The 19,428-nt window shown below is 48.8% G+C and overlaps 1 protein-coding gene across 3 annotated transcripts; it reads right to left on the reverse strand.

Moving 5' to 3' along the window:
- Positions 1 to 130: 130 nt before the first annotated feature.
- Cck (cholecystokinin) lies at positions 131 to 7,400 on the reverse strand. Of its 3 annotated transcripts, none has more exons than XM_032911195.1 (3): positions 7,075 to 7,261; positions 5,846 to 6,061; positions 131 to 515 (listed from the first exon to the last, which is right to left on the reverse strand). In XM_032911195.1, exons 2-3 carry the CDS (start codon positions 6,057 to 6,059, stop codon positions 382 to 384), a joined length of 348 nt encoding a protein of 115 aa, XP_032767086.1. In that variant the 5' UTR covers positions 6,060 to 6,061; positions 7,075 to 7,261; the 3' UTR covers positions 131 to 381. The 3 variants fall into 3 exon arrangements, with proteins under 3 accessions (XP_032767086.1, XP_032767087.1, XP_032767088.1); XM_032911196.1 differs by lacking the exon at positions 7,075 to 7,261 and adding an exon at positions 6,297 to 6,315; XM_032911197.1 differs by lacking the exon at positions 131 to 515 and adding an exon at positions 2,546 to 2,694 and having other exon boundaries at positions 7,075 to 7,400.
- Between the last annotated feature and the right edge of the window lie 12,028 nt (positions 7,401 to 19,428).

Consider the following 19,428-nt stretch of genomic DNA (forward strand, 5'->3'; position numbering starts at 1 on the left):
TTAGTGGAGTGCCCTGCACTCAAATCCCGTACCATTTCTAGAACGATCTACTGCAAGGCTTCATCTGTGGACATCGCGTACCAGGCTCCCCTCCTTGTCTGGTCTGGGGACCCCCACTGAACACAATGAATGAGGGGCAGAAGGAAATCTCTTTAATAGCATAGCAACATTAGGTCTGGGAGCCACCGGAGGGAAACACTGCCTTCCCACCGCTCAGCTGGGTTGAGGTGTGTGGCTGCATTGCACACTCTGAACAGACAGATTTCACATCGGGGACTTAATAAATAGGTACTCAAAATGTCAAACATTAGAGGCGAGGGGTTGTGTGCGTGGTTGTTTTCTCATTCCGCCTCCTCCAAGCAGCGCTGAGAGGCTGGCCCACTACGATGGGTATTCGTAGTCCTCAGCACTGCGCCGGCCGAAATCCATCCAGCCCATGTAGTCCCGGTCACTTATCCTATGGCTAGGGTCCAGGCCCTGCAGGTTCTTAAGAACGGACATGCGACCAGAGGGAGCTGTGGGGAGAAGAAAGGAAGGAGAGATGAGCTTTAGATCTGAGAATGTGACCAGTTTAAGCCAGGATGAAAGCAGTGGGGAAAGCCAGTGCGTGAGTGCGTGCGTACGTACGTACGTATACGTGCATGCGTATAAACATCTGTGTGTACCTCAATCTCAGGGCCTCACCTGAAGCTCACCGGCTGGGCTATTCCAGCTGGCCAGCAAGCCTCCGGGATCCTCCTATCTGCCTCCCCAGCCCTGGGTTGTAGGAACAGAACACATCCAGCCTTTTTATGTGGGTTTCTTGGGAATTGAACTCAGGTGTTTGTGCTGAGATGAAAGGTGGAGACCAGAGAATCCCCTAGAAACTCATGGGCCAGGCAGCCTGGAGTACAAAGTGTATCAACCACGAAAAACCTGATCTCAAACCAGGGAGACGTAAAGCCCAACCAACACCCAGGGTTGACCTCCGACCTCCACAGTGCACTGTGCCAAGTACACACCCTTTGACACACGCACGCACACACGCAGGCACACGCTCACGCCTGCCCACAAAAGAAAGGAAGGAAGGAAGAAAGAAAGAGAGGAGAAAGACTTTTTTAGAATGAAGACCAGTCAGACAGCTCAGTGGGTAAAGATGCTTAGAGCCAAGCTTGACAACATGAGTGTGAGTCCTTGGAGTCACACAGTAGAAGAAGACTCCTGTTGGTTGTCCTCTGAGCTCCCCAGGATTACCATGACACAGATCCTCATAATTAGATGTTTAAAAAGTAATAGGATCCAACCGAGTCAACCAACCTGGACCCTGGGGCTCTCAGAGTCAGAACCAACAACCAAAGAACATAGATGGGCTGGACCTAGGCTTGTAGGTGCAGCTTGATCTTCATGTGGACCTGAACAACTGGAGCAGGGGCTATCGCAAAGGCTGCTGCCTGTACGTGGGCAGCATCTGAGCTCCCTTTCTGGCCTCAGTGGGAGAGGAAGCATCCAGCCCTGACAAGAATTGATGTGTCAGGGTCAGGGTGTGTGTGTGTGTGTGTGTGTGTGTGTGTGTGTGTGTGTGTGTGTGTGTGCGTGTGTGTGTGTGTGTGTGTGTGTGTGTGTGTGTGCAGATACTCAGGGGAACCCCACATATTCGAAGGAGAAGGGGGAAGGAATGGGGAAGGATTATGGGAGGAGGTAACCAGGAGTGGGGCAGTGAGCAAGATGTAAAGTGAATATAAGTAAAAAAAATAAATTAAATTTTAAAAAGTAATAGAATCAAGTTCTCTTCTATATGAATATTGTTTAAAAATTAATTTGAAAGCTACATTTTTAAAAATAATAACCAGAAGAATACATCCTGTCATCTTGATAACATTAAAAAAAAAAAAACTGAATGAGAAGTCACAAAAGACTTAAATCAGCCATTTTGACCAAACCACAAGGACATATAACCAGCAATGGGTTCCAGCCTGTGGCAACTGCATGATCTGGGAAAGGAGGGGTGTAGTGACAAGATTCCTCCTTCCGAACGTGGATGGCATGGTCTCAGCCCACAGTGCTCATCAATGGCCTCCTGGGCTTGTAGCACCTTCTGTGCTGAGTAAAGGGTAAAGAGGGTCTCTCAGGACCTCTGTGGTGAAGAAGTGTAAACCTCTCAATGGCTTCCACTGAGCTAGGACTACAGTGTTTCCACCTTTGGGGTATTTTGCAGGCAGCTTCTCCAGCAGCTTCTGCCCACAGGCGAGCACAGCCAAAAGAATTATTTACGGATGCCTTTGCCCCTGCTCCAGTAAGCAACCCTAATGAGACCCGTTGGGTCATTGAAAAGAATGTAGGGAAGTGGAGGAGGGGTTACTTGGCAAGAGGATCAGTGGTGGGGAGTGGGGTAGGAGGGGTGGGAGATGTAGGGGGGGGAAGACAATAGATGAGGGTTGTGGGGTATGATTTGAATGTGATATACATGTACTAAACGTCATAATGAAACTCACGGTTATGTCATAATTAACACACATCAATAAAACATTTTTTTCAAATGACACCACGGAGGCAGTTATCCAGACTTAACTGCATAATGAATTTAACCAGCTAAACTTAAAACAGAAACCACCACAATGAATAGCAACTGTATTTTCTCTTTCTGCAGACTCACGCCTTCCCTGTTTGGGAACTGAGAATCCACTGGGTGAGTTTTTCTGGTGTAGAGAGCCCCGCCTGTGCAAAGAAGCCCCAGCTGCATAGCTGTTCACTGCCTTTCAGGTAAAAACCTAACCTGCAGTCCATGCAGCCTGGGTCCCTGTGTGGTCACAGGGGAAACAGCCCGTCTCTCTGCCTGCTTAGGGAGTGACATCCACTCTAGGGCTCCGTGCAACCAATGCCTCTGCCAAGCCAGCAGCCTGGCCAGTGTGTGGCCGTGCAGCCAGTCGTGGATGCCGTGTCTGGACCATGCCTCGGTTCTCGTAAGCTACACGGATCTGTCGTCCAGTGTGGCTTGACGCTGCCTCCTCTCCTGCCATCCTAGCACTACACAGTGAAGGACTTAGAATCAAGTCATGGAACGAGGTAAGGGATCCGACTCCTTCTTGAGCCTGACATCAGGGGAAGCCAAACCTGCGCAGTCACCATCCTGCCTCCCAGATGTGCCAACGCGGGCACAGATGTCACTTGCTTTCTTTAGCTTGGCTCTCTGAGATGCTCACTGTGCAGAACAGAGCACGAGGGAGACACACAGAGGTAGTACCTGGTCAAGTGTGCACTGAATGCTACATGCTGCTGATGCCTCCCCTACCTTCTGCAAGAGCAGGCTTCCTCCTGGACTACTGAGCTGCAGGCAAGCCTTAAGGATAAACTTTGTTTTATTTTATTTCTTAGTTTTTTTTTTAAATACAAGGTAAGTGGTCCGGGCTAGCCTCCAGCTTGCTGCATAGCAGAGGCTAGCCTTGAACTGATCCTCCTGAGTGCTAGGGTTACAGGTGTGCACCACCACACCCAGTTTCATGTGGTGCTAGAATTAAACTCAGGATTCTGTGCATTCGGGGACAACAGTTTACCAACTAATACCAAGCCCCAATCAGTAAAAAAGTATCTTGTCTAGAATCTTTGAGAGTAATGTGTATTAGAGTTAAATGTAAAAACATTGTAGAATATTCATTGTAGAATATTCAGTGTTGATATCATTGATTCCTAGTTTCTATTTGTCAAGTAAATGAGCATGGCTTTTCTGTACTTAGCCCTGATCCTGAGTGTGGGCAAACAAACTTTTAAATGATGGCTGCTCCTTCTTGGGCTCGGTGGATCCAACAGACTGAGGGGAGCCGGACAAAGAAGAGAGCTTGGAGGAGCTCCCAGCTGAGGCTTCTGCTGGAAAAAACATTGTCACGTGTTGGTTCTAGGCAAGGATTTGGCAATCAGGCTTCTTTCTGTTGCTAGAACTCTCTGGAATATTCCTAAACTTCGGCAAAGGGGCTCTAGACTGACTGGAATGCTTCAGAAGGGGCTGCTCACGGTCTACACCAGAGAGCAGATCCTACATGAACGATCGGAGGGAATGGAGATGGGGAACCCCAGGTTTCCAGGTTTTCTCATTATCCAATTATCTATCTATCTATATCCATCTCTCTCCATCTGACCATCCATCATCCATCCCATCCATCCACATCCATCTCTCTCCATCCAACCATCCATCCAGCCTATCCATCCATCCCATCCATCCAACCATCCATCCAGCCTATCCATCCATCCCATCCATCCATCCATCCATCCATCCATCCATCCATCCATCCATCTATATCCATCTCTCTCCATCCATCAATCCTATCCATCCATCAATCCTATCCATCCATCAATCCTATCCATCCATCAATCCCATCCATCCATCCTATCCATTCATCAATCCTATCCATCCATCCATCCATCCATCCATCCATCCATCCATCCATCTATATCCATCTCTCTCCATCCATCAATCCTATCCATCCATCAATCCTATCCATCCATCCATCCTATCCATTCATCAATCCTATCCATCCATCCATCCATCCATCCATCCATCCATCCATCCATCTATCTAATCTCCCTTCTTTTCTCCCTCCCTCTTCTCCTCCCTCCCTCCCTTTCTCCCTCTTTCCCTCCCTCCTCTCTGTTGAATTAGCAGGAAAATAACCTAGAAAGGGGCGGCTGTAGCAGGAGTTCCCAAACAGGAAGAAAAGTAAGAAATCGTTTCGTTTTCCCTGATCTTATCTTCCCGTGAAACTCTAGGAGACTCAACCAGGCTCCTCAGTTTCCCCTCACTAGTCAAGCCACATGCAGTCAAACCAGGCAGGGTCGGTGAGCCATGGGCAAATTGGGTTAGTGAGCTTCACAAAAAGGATGCCCACCTCCTGTGTTTTAATCCAGCTCTACTGGTCCAGGTTAACACCCACCCAGAGGTCACCATCCATGCCACTGTGGATAAAGTCAGAGATGAGAGCTGTTGGGGCAAACCATGACTTCTGAAGGCTGCCCTTGGAATCCCAGAGCTGGGAGGGGAACTGAGCCGCTCTGCTCTAAACTCTTCTCTAAAATTGAGAGGTTCGGGCACAGAAAGGAACATTCAACCGGCAAGGTGTGGACTCACCCATGGGATTCATGGAAAAGGCCTCCCAATGTGGAGAGGCTCGACTGTCTTCAGCACTGGGAACATCTTTCCAACAGGGATAGAAAGGCAAAATACAACTCTCCCTGTGTGGTCATCCTCCTTTGACAGTCAAAGGAATGCTCTTCACCCTTTGACCCTTTCCTCCTGCTCTGTGCTGGGGGATAGGTGCACAAGACCAACTGCTTCTTTTCAGATCTCAGGCTGTCTCAACACCGACCCCACTTCCTGCCAGAGGGTTTCCCCAGTCAGTGTCTGGTGGTTTCCAGTTCCGTTGCATAGACAGCAGAGGGGATAGGACAGATCTGAAGATTCTTACCAGCACTCGATTTTTTTTTTTTTTTTTTTGGTTCTTTTTTTTCCGGAGCTGGGGACCGAACCCAGGGCCTTTCGCTTCCTAGGTAAGCGCTCTACCACTGAGCTAAATCCCCAGCACCGATTATTTTATTAATGTTGTCCTAAAATGGTGTTATACTTTATCCCTGAGACCGTGTCAAAATCAGTTCAGAAAAGGGTCTGTTAGCCCGCTCCCCTAACAAACTAGGTAAGCCCTCTGCCCACCTCCTCTGTGAACACCACCTGCCTACTGCACAGCGCAGTGCAGCGTACCTCAGGAAAGAAAAGTGAAAATCTTGCTCCTTGTGCGTACCCCGTTTCCTCCTCCCAGCCGGTGGAGGAAAGAATAAAGATTGGAGCAGCGGCAGAAGCCTGAGGGGGAGCGGACATCCTTACCTTTGCGGACCTGCTGGATGTATCGGGCTAGCAGTGCGCCCAGGCGCGCTCGGGGCTCGCTGTCCGGTCGGAGCACAGCCCTCAGCTGCCTTCGGGGCGCCTCCTCCGCCCGCTGCTCCATAGGGTCCACAGCTTCTACAGGGACTACCGGCTGCGCCAGGGCGCCTGCTGCCAGGACTGCCATCACCACGCACAGACACACGCCGCACTTCATGTCTATGGGAAGCAAAAGGAGAGGAGCGTGAACCAAAGGCTGATCTCGGCGGCGTGCTCCAGCCCAAAGTCCCGCACACAGAAAGTTGGCTGAGGCTGAACGTGGGGGCTACAGCCGCGCCAGAATGGCTCAGCCCAAGAGAAGTCTCTAGCTGCGCCCTGGCCACCACGTGCCTCGGGACATTTCTGTCTGGCTTTTGTGTTTCCCACACCCGGGACCTGGGAATCTAGCAGAGACCCGATTTACTGCCCCGTTCAGAAGCAGCGCCTCCTCCTGCTTTCCTGAAGTTCCAGGATGCCTTTGTAGCGTATCTCTTTTCTAACCAGAAAAGCCAGAGTGAAGCAGGGGGGGGGGGCAGAGACATACAGAGACGGAGACAGAAAGACAGAGACAGGAACAGAGAGAGGAGAGGAGAGGATACTCCTGGAGAGAAATGCGGGAGATTTAATTTATTCACTACATTAGAAATGGCAGGACAATGGGAATCACCGTTTTAAGTGTGCGCCCATAAAGAGAAGCTGTATTTATAGAGATTTTTCTGCGTTTTACGGAAAGCCACTATGCAAAACAAAAACCCAGAAATCTGCGCCCAGTCCTCAGATGTGGCCAAAGCCCCGCTACGTTTAATAACTGAGCAGATGGGTCCTGTATCATAACGATGTGTTTCTATTCCCCAAAGCCCTGCTTTTTCTTTTTTAATGCAGCATTTAAAAATGGACATAAGTCTTAAAACCTTTAGGTAGTTTCTTTTAAATGATTGCATAGTGCTCCGAACAACAGGGAAACCCTAAGAATGGCTATCCCCATCCTTGCCCTGGCCAGAGAACTCAGGAGAGCAAGTCTCTCCGCAGCAGTACCCACCCAGACGCATTGTAAGGTTGTTTCCGACTTCAGGAAATCTTTCCAGCTGTCAAGTGAGGGAAGGCACAGAAAATGGAAAGACTAAACGGCAATAGATGCAAAGCTACAGGCCAGTTCTTCACACTCATGATTCTTGGATCTGCCAGCCACTTACCTTCGGATGCGGAATCAGCTGGCTTGGCGGTTTCCAGCGGAGACGGCTGCTGTCCAGCTAAGTTGAGGGCAGGCGGCAGGGCGACTCCTCTTAAATAGCCCCGCCCGGTACGCAGCCAGTCATCTGTTTACCCAGTGCTGACGCAGTCCGGCAGGACACGTGCTCAGAGGCAGCCACTGGAGAGACCACCGATCGAAGTGGCCCCCCGGGGAGAAGGGAAACGGCCCAGTGAATGAGGATAGCCCCTCCCAGGCGGGGTACTTTGTATGAGTCCTCCTCTTTATCTAAAGAGCTTCCTCCCCACCTGTTCGGCGCCTCTGCTGAGTCCTCTTCAGGGAGGGTGCCACCCCTACTCCCGGAGAGAAGCAGGAGTTTGTCTGGAATGGAGAAGCTGACCACTGTTTAGTGAGCTTTGAGGGATCAAATCCTTCCAGGAAACCGGGGGACCCTCACAGGCTAGGTGTCAGCAAATGTAATTCTGGCATGTTCTCTGGGAACACTTCAGACCTGAGTGGGCTCCCACAAGTGAGAGAGGGGAGTAGGGCTCTCAATTTTTCAGAACTCAATCACAGTTGGCCTCCTGGATTCTAGTCTTACAGAATTTTAAGATCCCGGGTGCAGCTCTTGCCTTTTGTGCCGAAAGCCTTTGGGGAAAAGGTTTCCATTTCTTCCCAGGGTGACTTCTCACCAGCCTACCATCTACCGATGATTTTGGTCGCGAAGTGGCGCCAGAGAGTGTCTCAGGCACCCTCAGGCTCTGGCTGGCTGAGTGGAGCGGGCTGGGCTCGCAACATCCAGGGGAGCTTGCGATGATCTTCCTGTCCTCTAGAGTTCTTCCTTTCCTCTAGAGTTACGGGATTCCACTGGGTGGTGAGGATCTTGGCTGAGATAAAGACTCACCGAGCAAGAAGAAGAGAGGGGCTCCCTTTTCTCACAGTCTTGCAACCCTCAGCCTACCCTCAACCTTGCCAGTCTAGGGTTGAAGAAGAAAGGCTTAGAAACTCTTTCTAAATAGAGAAGGCACCCAGCGTGGGGCCTTCCGGCTGAGGGAGACTATGAAAAGGCAAGTGATGCCAGCAGTAATTAGGTTCCTGGTTGTGTCTCTAGCGGTCTCTGTCAACTTAGAAGCAACGTGTTTAAAACAGCAGCAGATTAAATGCTGTGGGGCGATTCCCCCCATGACACACCTCAGGTTGTAGGAATTAGCTGTATTTGTGACGGACCAAACATGTCTGGAAACGTGAATAAAGCGGCTTAGCGCGGGGCTGTTTGTTCACTCCAGTCAGAATCGACAAGCGCTGACCTTTCCTGGGCCTGTGGACTGAGATGTGGACATTTAGTTGACTCCGTCGCTTTCCTCAAGATTTATGAACTGTGCCCAGCCCCTGGATATGCAGCACGACCACCATCTGACAAAATCAATACCCCAGCAAATAAACACCTCTGGGAACTGGAGGACTGGAGCTGGGGCTGAGGAGGTGGCTCACTAGTAAAGCGCTTGTCTGCAAGCACAAGGAACTGAGTTCAAATCCCCACTAAAGCCATGGGCGGAGACTTCCCAGGGCAGGGGAGAGATGGACAGGAGGATCACAGTAGCTCATTGGCCAGTTAGTCTAGCCAGTTGATGAGCTCTAGGGTTAGTGAGAGTCTTTTTTTTTTTTTTTTTTTTTTTAATAAAGGTGGAGAGTGATGGAGGAGGACACTTGATGCGGCTGTCTGGACATCTGTACATAGAACTCTGCACATCTGTGTACACGAGTTGCCACATTCTTACAAACATACACCAGGTGTGGCATGCATATCAGACAAAACGTCTCTGAAGGAGTCTGGGGAGGGGGTAGGAGGACTGGTGTGAGGGTGGGGGCAGATTCCCTGAGGGGGGAAAATGTTCATATCAGGTTAGGGAAGGACTGAGGTAAGGGTTTCCATGAGTCTGGTGGTGACATGGAGGTGTCCCTAGGGCAGACATGGGCGACCAGGACAGGTTAGGAGGAGGACAGGAGATGGGAGGGCCATGAGGAATGAAGACAGGTTTATGTGTAGCCTAATATGCCCTTGTGGAATCTATTCACATACTAATCTATATCACACGCTACCTATGTGATACACCTATATCTTATACGATCACAGAATGTAGCAGACACTCTGCAAGCCTCTGACAGAACATCTGGATAGCTAGAGCAGTAGACATAAGTGAAAAGTTCCACGCACAGAAGTAGCCTCTTGCTCTTGAAGAAACCCAAGGGTACTTGGTGTCTGGGGCTGACTGTGAAGTTCTGGGCTGAGAGACAAGGGTAGGTGGAAGTGTATCAGCCACACAGGGAGTTCAGAAGAAAACACACCAATTGGTATGTGTCTGGCAGGGGGTGGGTGGTGTATCCGGGTTGTGGATGGACAGCTAGGAAAGGGTTGTGACCCTGTTGCCCTGGATAGAGAGACACTGGAGGCATGGACCAAGACTCTACATGTAGATGGTGACTTCCTACCTGGAAGCTGTAGGGAGAGACTCAAAAGGTGGGAAGGGAGGGAAGGAAGGGAAAGGAAAAGGTGTCTGCACAGATCCCCAGGTGTGCCAGCCAGAAGGAAGGAACGGGAGAAGGGGCCCGACACCCAACCACAGTCAGGGTCAAAAGGCCAGAGTAGAAAAGCCACCAGGGGAAGCCAAAGGTGTCAAGGACAATTAGAAGCTGGAAGAAGGTAGAGCAATGGTCTCTTTATTTGAAATAACATTGTAGCCATTGCTTCTCCATGGAACATTCTAGGACCTTCTGGAAACTTCTCAAAGGTCCTTTGTTCCAGAAGTAACCCTGATAACATCTCTAACTAGCTTCTCCTGGTCCTCACTGTCTCACTTCCTTACTTCTGCTCCCTGAAGGCCCCACTTGCTGTCTCTGCTCCCTGTCCCACTGAAGTGTGAGCAGGTAGGAGGTCCAGCCCTATTCTGTGGCTGCCATGAAGCTACCTGCTGCCACGCCTTCCCCACCATGATGACCTGTCTCCCTTTAAACCACAAGCCAAAATAAGTCCTCCCTCAAGCTGCTCTGTGGAACAGGATGAAAAAGGAAGTGTGTACTCTGTGGTCTCCACTCCCTTCCACCCGGACTCCTCAGTAGGAGCCCAGAATTCCTCCTGGGTGGACCCTTCCTGGCCCCAGTGGGGGTCAACCAACATCTTTTCCTCCGATGTTATATTTGAAAGGAAGCAGTGGCAAGGAGAAATCTATGACTGTTGACTGATTTGGGAATCTAGGAATTTATTTCTGGTTTCAGTGATTAAACTGTTGAATGGCAACCTGGAGGGATGGCTCAGCAGTTAAGAGTGCTTGTTGCTCTCGTAGAGGACCTAGGTTTGCTATCCAGCACACCCACATGGTGGCTCACAGCCATCTGTTACCCCAGTTCCAGGGGCTCGGACACCTTCTTCTGACTCCCTGGGCACTGTATACGTGTGCTACACATCCATCCATCCATATAGAACACATGTATACATAAAATAAAACAAACAAAACTAAAAATTTGTAATGTTAAACCATCACTCATCCAGTGCTGGGAAATACGTGACATTTTCAACAAAGGGCTTTTCCAGTCATGAGGGGCATCTCAACAACACGGGTCCATTTCACAGTGTAGGAAATTTAGTGGGATGTCTGGGGACGAGCTGGAGCCTGATTTATTATTCATTGGATTTCTGCTTGCCACAGATCATCCTGTTTAATGGAGGTCAAGAAGCTGTCTGCTATAACCGCGAAGGCATTGGTTTTAGGAAAGGCTTCTGTTTTAGGCCGTGAGGGTGTCTTTTCTCCTGAACATATTTTAGAAATGGTAATTTGTTGTGTGGTTTCCTGGGGCATGAATGAAATGTCTGTTTGTGACATGGGTCTTCCAACCCCTATCTCCTAGGGGGAAAGAATCCAGATGGAAGACAGAGCTAGGAAGCTAATTTAGGGAAGCTGAGAGAAGTGTTTAACTAAGAAGACACTGACTGGGCTGGGCCAGGAGCAGGTAGAACACAGAGACTGTCTCACTATGGGTTCTAAAGATGATTTTATGAATATTTATAACATGGGTGGCATATGTATGGAGGGAAATGACACCCCTTTCTCTCCCAAATCACGGGAAACAAGAGCTGTTTCATAGGATATTTCTCCTCATGATTCTCTAGAAAATCACACAAGGGATGGGGTCTAAACTGAGGTGTAAAATATTGTAACAAGGGTGTCGACCTTTTGGTCAGCACACGCCTGCACCAGCTGGGCAACTGGTCCTTACTTCCTGATGGAACATAGTCACAACCCAACCTTCGAGGCTTCAAGGCATTTGACAAAGGGATGCTCTGACCTCCGGGAGGGATTCAGCTGCCAACTACAGGTGCTGGTTTATCTCGGTCGTTCACATCCAAACCCCTGCCTGCTGAATCTCATATTTATAAGATGGGTGCAGACAGACCAAAGGAAGACCCTGCCCAGTCCAGCTTGGCGAAATAAATGAATTTATTGGGTTTATTGGGAGTGTGGCTATCTAGCAGGCTCATGTTTTATCCTGCCCTATATCTGCAGACCTAAACTTGGGCCCAGAGAGTTGTCCAGTGTCATGGTGGTGAATGTGAGCACAAGCTCATACACTGAGACATTTAAACTTACGCGTGTGTGCTCAGTCCTTCGTCCTATCAGGAGTTCTGTTCACCTCAGGAGAAGGTACCTAGTGTGGGAAGATGTGCTCTGCCACAGAGGACAGCAAAGTGGCATTTTGCTGCAAGGCAGAGTTCCTCTGGCCACGATTCAGAAAACTGGCCTGACTGTCCCATGATTCACTTTTATAAGGCCCTTGAGCATGGTCATCAGGCTTTATATGAAATAACTTGACAAGAAAGAAGGGAGCAGCCCTGACTTTAAAGGGTAGTGCCCCCTTTTCCTGGTAAGATCTCCCTTAGGATGCTTTGCCTCCATTTGGGTTTCTACAGAGGCAGAACCCAAGACAAGCACCTAGGGGTGGGAGCTGACCTTGGATGGACCCTAGAAATCAGGACTGAGAGAGGAGGCAAGGGAGAAAGAGAACCAGGACGTGTGAAAAGTGAGTTCTTTGCTTCTGGACTCTGACATTCCTCTTGGAAAAGTAGTTCACACAGCTTCCTTGACAACCAGGAAGCCTTGACTGTTAGTCACCTAGACTGCTAGGACAAAGTACCTGTGATGGTTTGCATATACTTGGCCCAGGGAGTGGCACTATTAGAAGGTGTGGCCTTGGGGGTTGGGGACTTAGCTCAGTGGTAGAGTGCTTGCCTATGGCGCGCAAGGCCCTGGTTGGTCCCCAGCTCCAAAAAAAAAAAAAAAAAAAAAAAAAAAAAAAAGGTGTGGCCTTGTTGGAGGAAGTGTGTCACTGTGAGGTGGGCTTGGAGACCCTCCTCCTAGCTCCTCCTAGGATGCTCAATCTGTTCCTGCCTTCTTTCAGATGAAGATGCAGAACTCAGCTGTTCTTGCACCATTCCTGACTGGAGGTTGCGATGCTGCCATGCTCCTGCCTTGGTGATAATGAACTGAACCCTCTGAACCTGTAAGCCAGCCCCAATTAAATGTTGTCCTTTATAAAACTTACATTGGTCATGGTGTCTCTTCATAGCAACAAGACCTTAACTAAGGCAGAAGTTGGTACCAGGAGTGGGGTATTGCTCTGATAGGCGTGATCATGATTTGTTTTGAAGAATGTGGACTTAGGGACTTTGGATTTGGAAAGCAGTCGAGTGCTTTAAATAGGGCTTAATGGGCTATCTTAGTAGGAATTCGGAATATACTTTTTAATTTTGCTAAATTTAGGTATGACCTCCATAGATTCATGTGTTTGAATAAACTTATGGAGGCCAAGGAGTGGAATGTGATGGTTTGTATATGCTTGTCCCAGGAAGTGGCACTATTAGAAGGTGTGGCCTTGTTGGAGGAAGTGTGTCATTGTGGGGTGGGCTTGGAGACCCTCCTCCTAGCTCCTCCTAGGATGCTCAGTCTGTTCCTGGCTTCCTTCAGATGAAGATGTAGAACTCACTCCTCCTGTACCATGTCTGCCTGGATGCTATGATGCTGCCATGCTCCTGCCTTGATGATAATGGACTGAACCCTCTAAACTTGTAAGCCAGACACAGTTAAATGTTGCCCTTTATAAAATTTACATTGGTCATGGTGTCTGCTCATAGCAATAAGACCCTAACTAAGATAGTACCATAGCATAGACTAGTGGCTGAGCAGAAAGTGTGTTCCTGGAAGCCGGAGGCTGAGAAGTCCAGGGAATGGGTACCAGGAAGGTGTGGGACCTGCCTGGCTATACGCACACTGTCCTGCTATATCTCAGGTGGCAGAGGGACGTCTGATTTTTTGTTTTGTTTTGCTTTTGTCTTATGAGTAGGAGTATTTTGCCTGTAGGTATTTCTGTGCACCACACATGTGACTGGTGGTCAAGGAGATCACAAGAAGATGCTGAATTGTCTAGAACCGGAGTTACAAGCGGTTGTGAACCTCCATGTAGGTTTGGAATCAAACGCAGGTCCTCTGCAAAAACAACCGGTGCTCTTGATGGCTGCACCATCTTTCCAGACCAAGGTGGTCTATTCTTAAAGGGCACATTTCACCTTAGCAGAAGCATCCATGACTTAGTCACTTCCAAAGTGTCCACTATCAATACGTCAGTGGGGAGGGAATTTAAAAAACAGACAGTGCCTGACACAGAAAACTCCTGCAAGTTAGAAAAGATTTTAATTGTTCATGCCAGGAGTACTGATGTGTATCTATGCCCCCAGCATTTGGGAGATGAAGGCAGGAGTGTTAGGGTTTAAATCTCGGCCCGCGCCCAGATAAAGCACACCAAGCCAACATGGTTCTGTGTGGAGAGGTTTAATGAGAGAAGAAGAGGAGAGGAGAGGAAAAGCGGCCCATGGGCACATTGGGGGAAGTGGGGGGATGAGGAGAGAAGGGACAGGGAAGAGGGGAAGAGCAGAGAAGTGAGGAACAAAGAGAGCAAGAGAGAGAGGAGGGAGCAAGCATCCCCTTTTTATACTCAGGCACAATTGGCTGTTGCCAGGCAACTGTGGGGTGGGGCATACCAGGCTGTTCCCAGGTAGCTGTGGGGGTGGAGCTTAGACCGAATATCAACAAGGAGGATCAGGGGTTCTCTCTCTTTCTCCACATATATGTGTGTGTGTGTATGTATGTATATATATATATATGTGTGTATATACATATATGTATGTGTATATGTATATGCATACATATATGTGTATGTATATAAATATATGCATGTATGTGTATATGTATATGCATATGTGTGTGTGTGTGTGTGTGTGTGTGTGTGTGTGTGTGTGTGTGTGCCCAGCCTGGGTTACCTGAGACTCTGTCTCAAATAATTGACCCGTGAAACAAAGAGATAAACAAAAACAACCAAACAAGCAAACAAACAAACAAAAAACAAACAAAAGCTTATTTTGTTGTTTCTCTGGGACGTCTATGAAGCCGGTATGGAAGTGAGGAATTTTAAATGAGAACCCAGTTCATTCAAGGAACAGTGAATGGGGAAAACCCCAGGGAGAGCTTGTGAACAAGTTCCCGGGAGAGCAGTAGCTTCCACCAAACACCCTGCTAAGCTGACTCCTTATCAAGGCAATAGTGATTGTGTTGAAGGTCCACAGCCCTGTGACTGCTAGACCATCAGTCACAGCCCTATTCATGGTCGACTCTCTCCCACCACTCTGCGTCTGACCTAAGTCCTTGTGACTAGCAGGTAAAATCACTTGGAACATATTAACCTGACACAGACTTCTAGCTTCCACCAACTAATAGGCTAAGGATGCCAGCAGGTAGCAGCTGAGGCCTCTTGGCTTGTGTCTGAAGTGATTTATGGCTTTTCTTTGTTCTGTTACTGTGACCTGAATCTGCATTCCCTAGATGGAGCCCGGAGCCTATGGTCATTCACTTTTGCTCCAGAATAAACTCTCCCTCATCCCCTTGAGGCGATCACTGTGGTTTTACACCCACGGGTATGACAGTAAGAAGATGAAGGGACAGAGATGTGAGGCCTGTTGTGCTGGGGCTTAGGAGGGCAATATGTAAATGACTTTTATGTCCTTGAGGGAAGGAGAGAGCTGGAGTGCACACCATCTCCAGCCTGCCCCCTCTGAGAGCAGTGCCTGGGGTGTCCATGATCCAGCCGATGTGCAGAGCAGAGGGGCTCCAGTTCTTCTGAGAGACCCATGGTTGCAAACACCTGGGAGGTGGCCCAGGCATTGCATCTGAGTCGGGACAGAACAGCCTCACCCACCTGACATTGTGAGTGCAGTGTTTATCAGATTTTTACCTTAATTTCCCATAGTGCTTAATGTATAGAATGCCCTAAGTACATATTTGTTAAAAGGAATATTCTTTTCTCATAAATGTCTCGGTCGCCAATGTGTCCCAATACAGGAACAGTGACTTAGTTGTTCTGTTGGCTAAATTTTAGCCATCCACGTGGTACAACCTCAAGTCACTTGGGAAGAGAATCTCAACTGAAGAATTATCTAGAACAGGTCGATCTGTTGGTATGTCTGTGGGGGGTTGGATTGGTTACTGATTGATACGGAAAGATCCAGCCCATCATGGGAGGCACCATTCCCTAGGCAGAGGTGCCGGACAACCTAAGTGTCAAGAAACTGAGCTGAGCAGAAGCAAGCAGTGACACGTGCATTTATCTCTGTCCTTGACTGTGGACGAGCTGTGACCTGCTTCAAGCTCCAGTCTTAATTACCTTCCGTAATGGACAGTAACCTGAGATGGCAAGCCCAACAAACCCCCTTATCATTAGGGTAAGAATGATTCACACAGCGACAGAATGAAACTGGAACAGCAGCCCACCACAAGACCTGTGTGGGCAATTGCTCATTTGACCAGTGTGCACCCGTAGAGCTGTTAGTCGGTCGCATTGACTGGATTTACAGGACCAGTGGTGTGAATTGGGAGCCACATGCCGACCTGTTCCCCCTATGCACAGGCTCACTGATAGGATGAGCTCCTAGGTGTGGGATTGCTGGAATTCAAGGGTCTGTACGTTTTCAATGCTGACAAACATTGCCAAGAATCCTCTTACCCTTTCTTGGTTATGAAGGCTTTGCTTAGCAAAGCCAGTGCCTGAGAGACCGAGCTCAGTCATGGAGACCTCGCTGTTGGGATGAACAGGATTCGATCTGGGATTCCATCCCTTTGGTGAATTTTGGCAACGGGTAGTGGGAGCGACAGAGATAAGCAGCACCTTTCGGTGTGGATGGTGATTTTGGGGGGACTCCTGAGGGGAAGCCACAGGTACAAAAACAAACAAAACATGGGTGGATGTACCCTGAAGGAACAGTTGAGGCCCTCTAGTCCTGTTGTGCTCTTGGCCACACAAAGCCCTTGTGTTTGGGCAGTGGGAATTTCATCATAAAAGTAAACTTTTTTGTTTAGACATTCCCACCCGAAAGGTCTCAGGTTTGGGACTGAAGGGGACACTCGGAGTGTCCTTTTGAATAAGGCATTTATTAGAAGAGTTATTAAAGCCACAGGCAGACAGCAGGAGGGCAGGGGTTCTGAGGAGTGGTCAGGCCCCAGTGTAGAGTAGAGGTCTCTGATTACAGGTCTCAGAGGAAGGGAGAGGTTCCAGCCTAGCTGTGCTTCAGCCCGGCAGTCTCTGAGTGGTGTCTCCACTCTGGTGATGACAAATACTTGACTGACACGTAGGGAAGTGAGGAAGAGATGTGGCCACTTGTGGTGGTTTGAATGAGAACCGTCCCCATTGGCTCCTGTATTTGAAATCTTAGTCACTATAGGAAGTGGAACCTATTTGAAAGGATTACAGGGACTAGGAGGTGTGGCCTTGTTGGTGAGCTTTCAAAAGCAAATGGCAGGCTCAGTGTCTCCCTTCACCCGTGGATTAGATTATAAGTCGCAGCTTCTGCTCCTTGGCACCCATCTGCACGCTGCCAAGCTCCCTACCACGATGGCAATGGACTAAACCCCTGAAACTGTAAGTGAGACCACAATTAAATGCTCTTGTTTATAAGAACTGCCTTGGTCATGGTGTCTCTTCACCGCAGTAGAACAGTGACTGAGACACCCTCTGTCAGCAGCACTCAGATGTCCAGACAAGCCCCAGCTTGGAAACTTCCTTGGGGACATAACATTTAATAGGGGGTCTGCTACTCTCCTGGAATTGGGGTGAGGGACATGTTAGGGTGTTTGAAGCTCACTGGCAGGGCATTTGCTATTTATTTTACAGTGCCTGAAAGTTTAGGATGGGTAGGCATGGCCTGATTAGTCCCAAACCTAACAACCTAGGCTGCTCTTTAGGGCCGGGCTGGATCTGCACAGAGTGCCCCATGCCAACAGCTGGAGGGGAATGTGTGCATGTGAGTGCATGTGCCTGTATGTGCATGTGCCTATAAATGTGTGTGCTTTGGTGGGTGTACATGTGTATGTGTACGTGTGTGTAGTTTCTAGTGCCTGTATGTGTGCATGTGAGTGTTCGTGTCTGTATGTGCGTGCATATACATGCGTGTGCACATGTGTGCACAAGTATGTGCACGTGCATGTGCATGTGTGTACATGTGTGTGAGCACACGAGTATGTGCGTGTGTGTGCGCATGTGCAAGCACGTATGCATCTACAATACTTTCACCTGCAACACGGGTGAGGGAAGGACTTTACCAGCTTCTGTGGGGATGGCTGGCAGCACTGTGGCTCCAGATGGGTGAGGAACTTCTGGCTGGGGTGCCTAGGGCTGCCAGGGACTTGCAGAGGAGTGAGAAGATGATTTTTGTCTGCCAGATTGTGTTTCTTATGTAAGAGTTTGGAGCTTGGAGTCAAGAGGAAAAGGAGAAACTCAGCCTTTGATTACGAATCTCGGTTTTATAGTTTTGGTTCCTGCCTTAGTTTGTCAAGCAGTTCCAAAGACTGAGGAGGGGGACAGGGTCCTGGAGAGCTTCACTGCCTGCTGCCAGGAATCACAATCCTCTAAAGGGAGACCTGGGCTTCTCCCTTTGGCTGTTAAACTTTGAAATAATGGATGTTTCCAGAGTCTCATGCTGAGAGAGTTAGGGCAACCTGAGTCCCTATTCCCAAGCAATAGCCACTCACAAGGTAAGAGCCGTGTCTTTCATTGACAAGATAAATCTTTAGTGGGTGGGATGAAGCCCTGAGGATGGCAGAATTTGCATATTCTGCTATTTCCCCAAGTACTGCCCTTCTCTGAATGAAGTCTGAGGTCAAAACAATACTCAGGGGATGGAGAAGAACCCAGAGGCTCTTGGGAAGGTCTCGGTTTAAAAATGCATCTCGAGGCTCTCAGTCCTTCATTCTCCATTCTGACTCAGCTAAGGCAAAGGGAGAGAGGGGTACTACACAAACCCCTTAAGTCCACCAGAGCACCAAAGTCTCCGGTCATTCCAGGCCCCTGGTGGACGACCCTCTGTATAATAAGACGATGATAATTTTAAAGCAAAATTATGGATGTAAAGAGCAGGAGAGAGCGTAGCTACTCCTTGGCAAGCTTCGTTACTGCAAGAGGCGCCAGGCTGCGAAAGGAGACGCATGTGCTGTGCTACAGCCGAGAATATCGGAAGCCAGGAGTGGGTGAGTTTGCAGCCGGAGCCCTGGGATTCACAGGCAGTCTGCTTCCCTGGAGAGGACACAGATGGGCTTAAAGAACCCGAGAGAAGGTGCTGCTGGCTTCAGAGACGTAGTTACAGTCCTTTTTCCACCCATGGATATTTGCTTCCAGGCTTTAGAACGAATCTCACCACACTGTGAGGGAGAAGATGGGGGTCACACGCAGGCCTGTATTCATGACTCTAGAGGTTTCTGAGCCTGTGAGTGCCCTACCACAGCTCTCCCCTACAGGTTGGCCTGACTTCTGTGACCCTGTGACTCCCAGTGTGCTCTTTGCTGGGAGGAGCCTTCTATTGTACATAAAGGTAAATTTCTTTTTTTTTTTTTTTTTTAAGATTTTATTTATTCATTTTATATATGACGAGTATACTGTCACTGTCTTCAGACACACCAGAAGAGGGCATCAGATCTCGTTACAGATGGTTGTGAGCCACCATGTGGTTGCTGGGATTTGAACTCATGACCTCTGGAAGAGCAGTCAGTGCTCTTAACCACTGAGCCATCTCTCCAGTCTGTAAATTTCTACTTTGGGGAATTGATACCCTTCCACCTTCCCCATGGTGAAAATCACCCTTTCTCCTTGGGGCCATGTTGTAGGCTAGGCTTGAACTGAATGTGAAGTGTCCTTCCCTCATAGGCTAATGTGGTTAAACACTTGGCCCTAGCTGGTGGCACTTTAGAAAAATTAAACTAAAAACCAGGTT

The sequence above is a fragment of the Rattus rattus genome, chromosome 8 (assembly GCF_011064425.1).
Source record: "Rattus rattus isolate New Zealand chromosome 8, Rrattus_CSIRO_v1, whole genome shotgun sequence".
NCBI classification, from domain to species: domain Eukaryota; kingdom Metazoa; phylum Chordata; class Mammalia; order Rodentia; family Muridae; genus Rattus; species Rattus rattus.

What these genes read in the sequence shown, in the direction of transcription:
- Cck (XM_032911195.1), bottom strand. Translation starts at nt 6,059, where the DNA reads ATGAAGTGCGGCGTGTGTCTGTGCGTGGTGATGGCAGTCCTGGCAGCA. An exon ending in CATCCAGCAGGTCCGCAAAG is followed by an intron (nt 516 to 5,845) that starts GTAAGGATGTCC and finishes TTCTCCCCACAG; the next exon opens with CTCCCTCTGGTCGCATGTCC.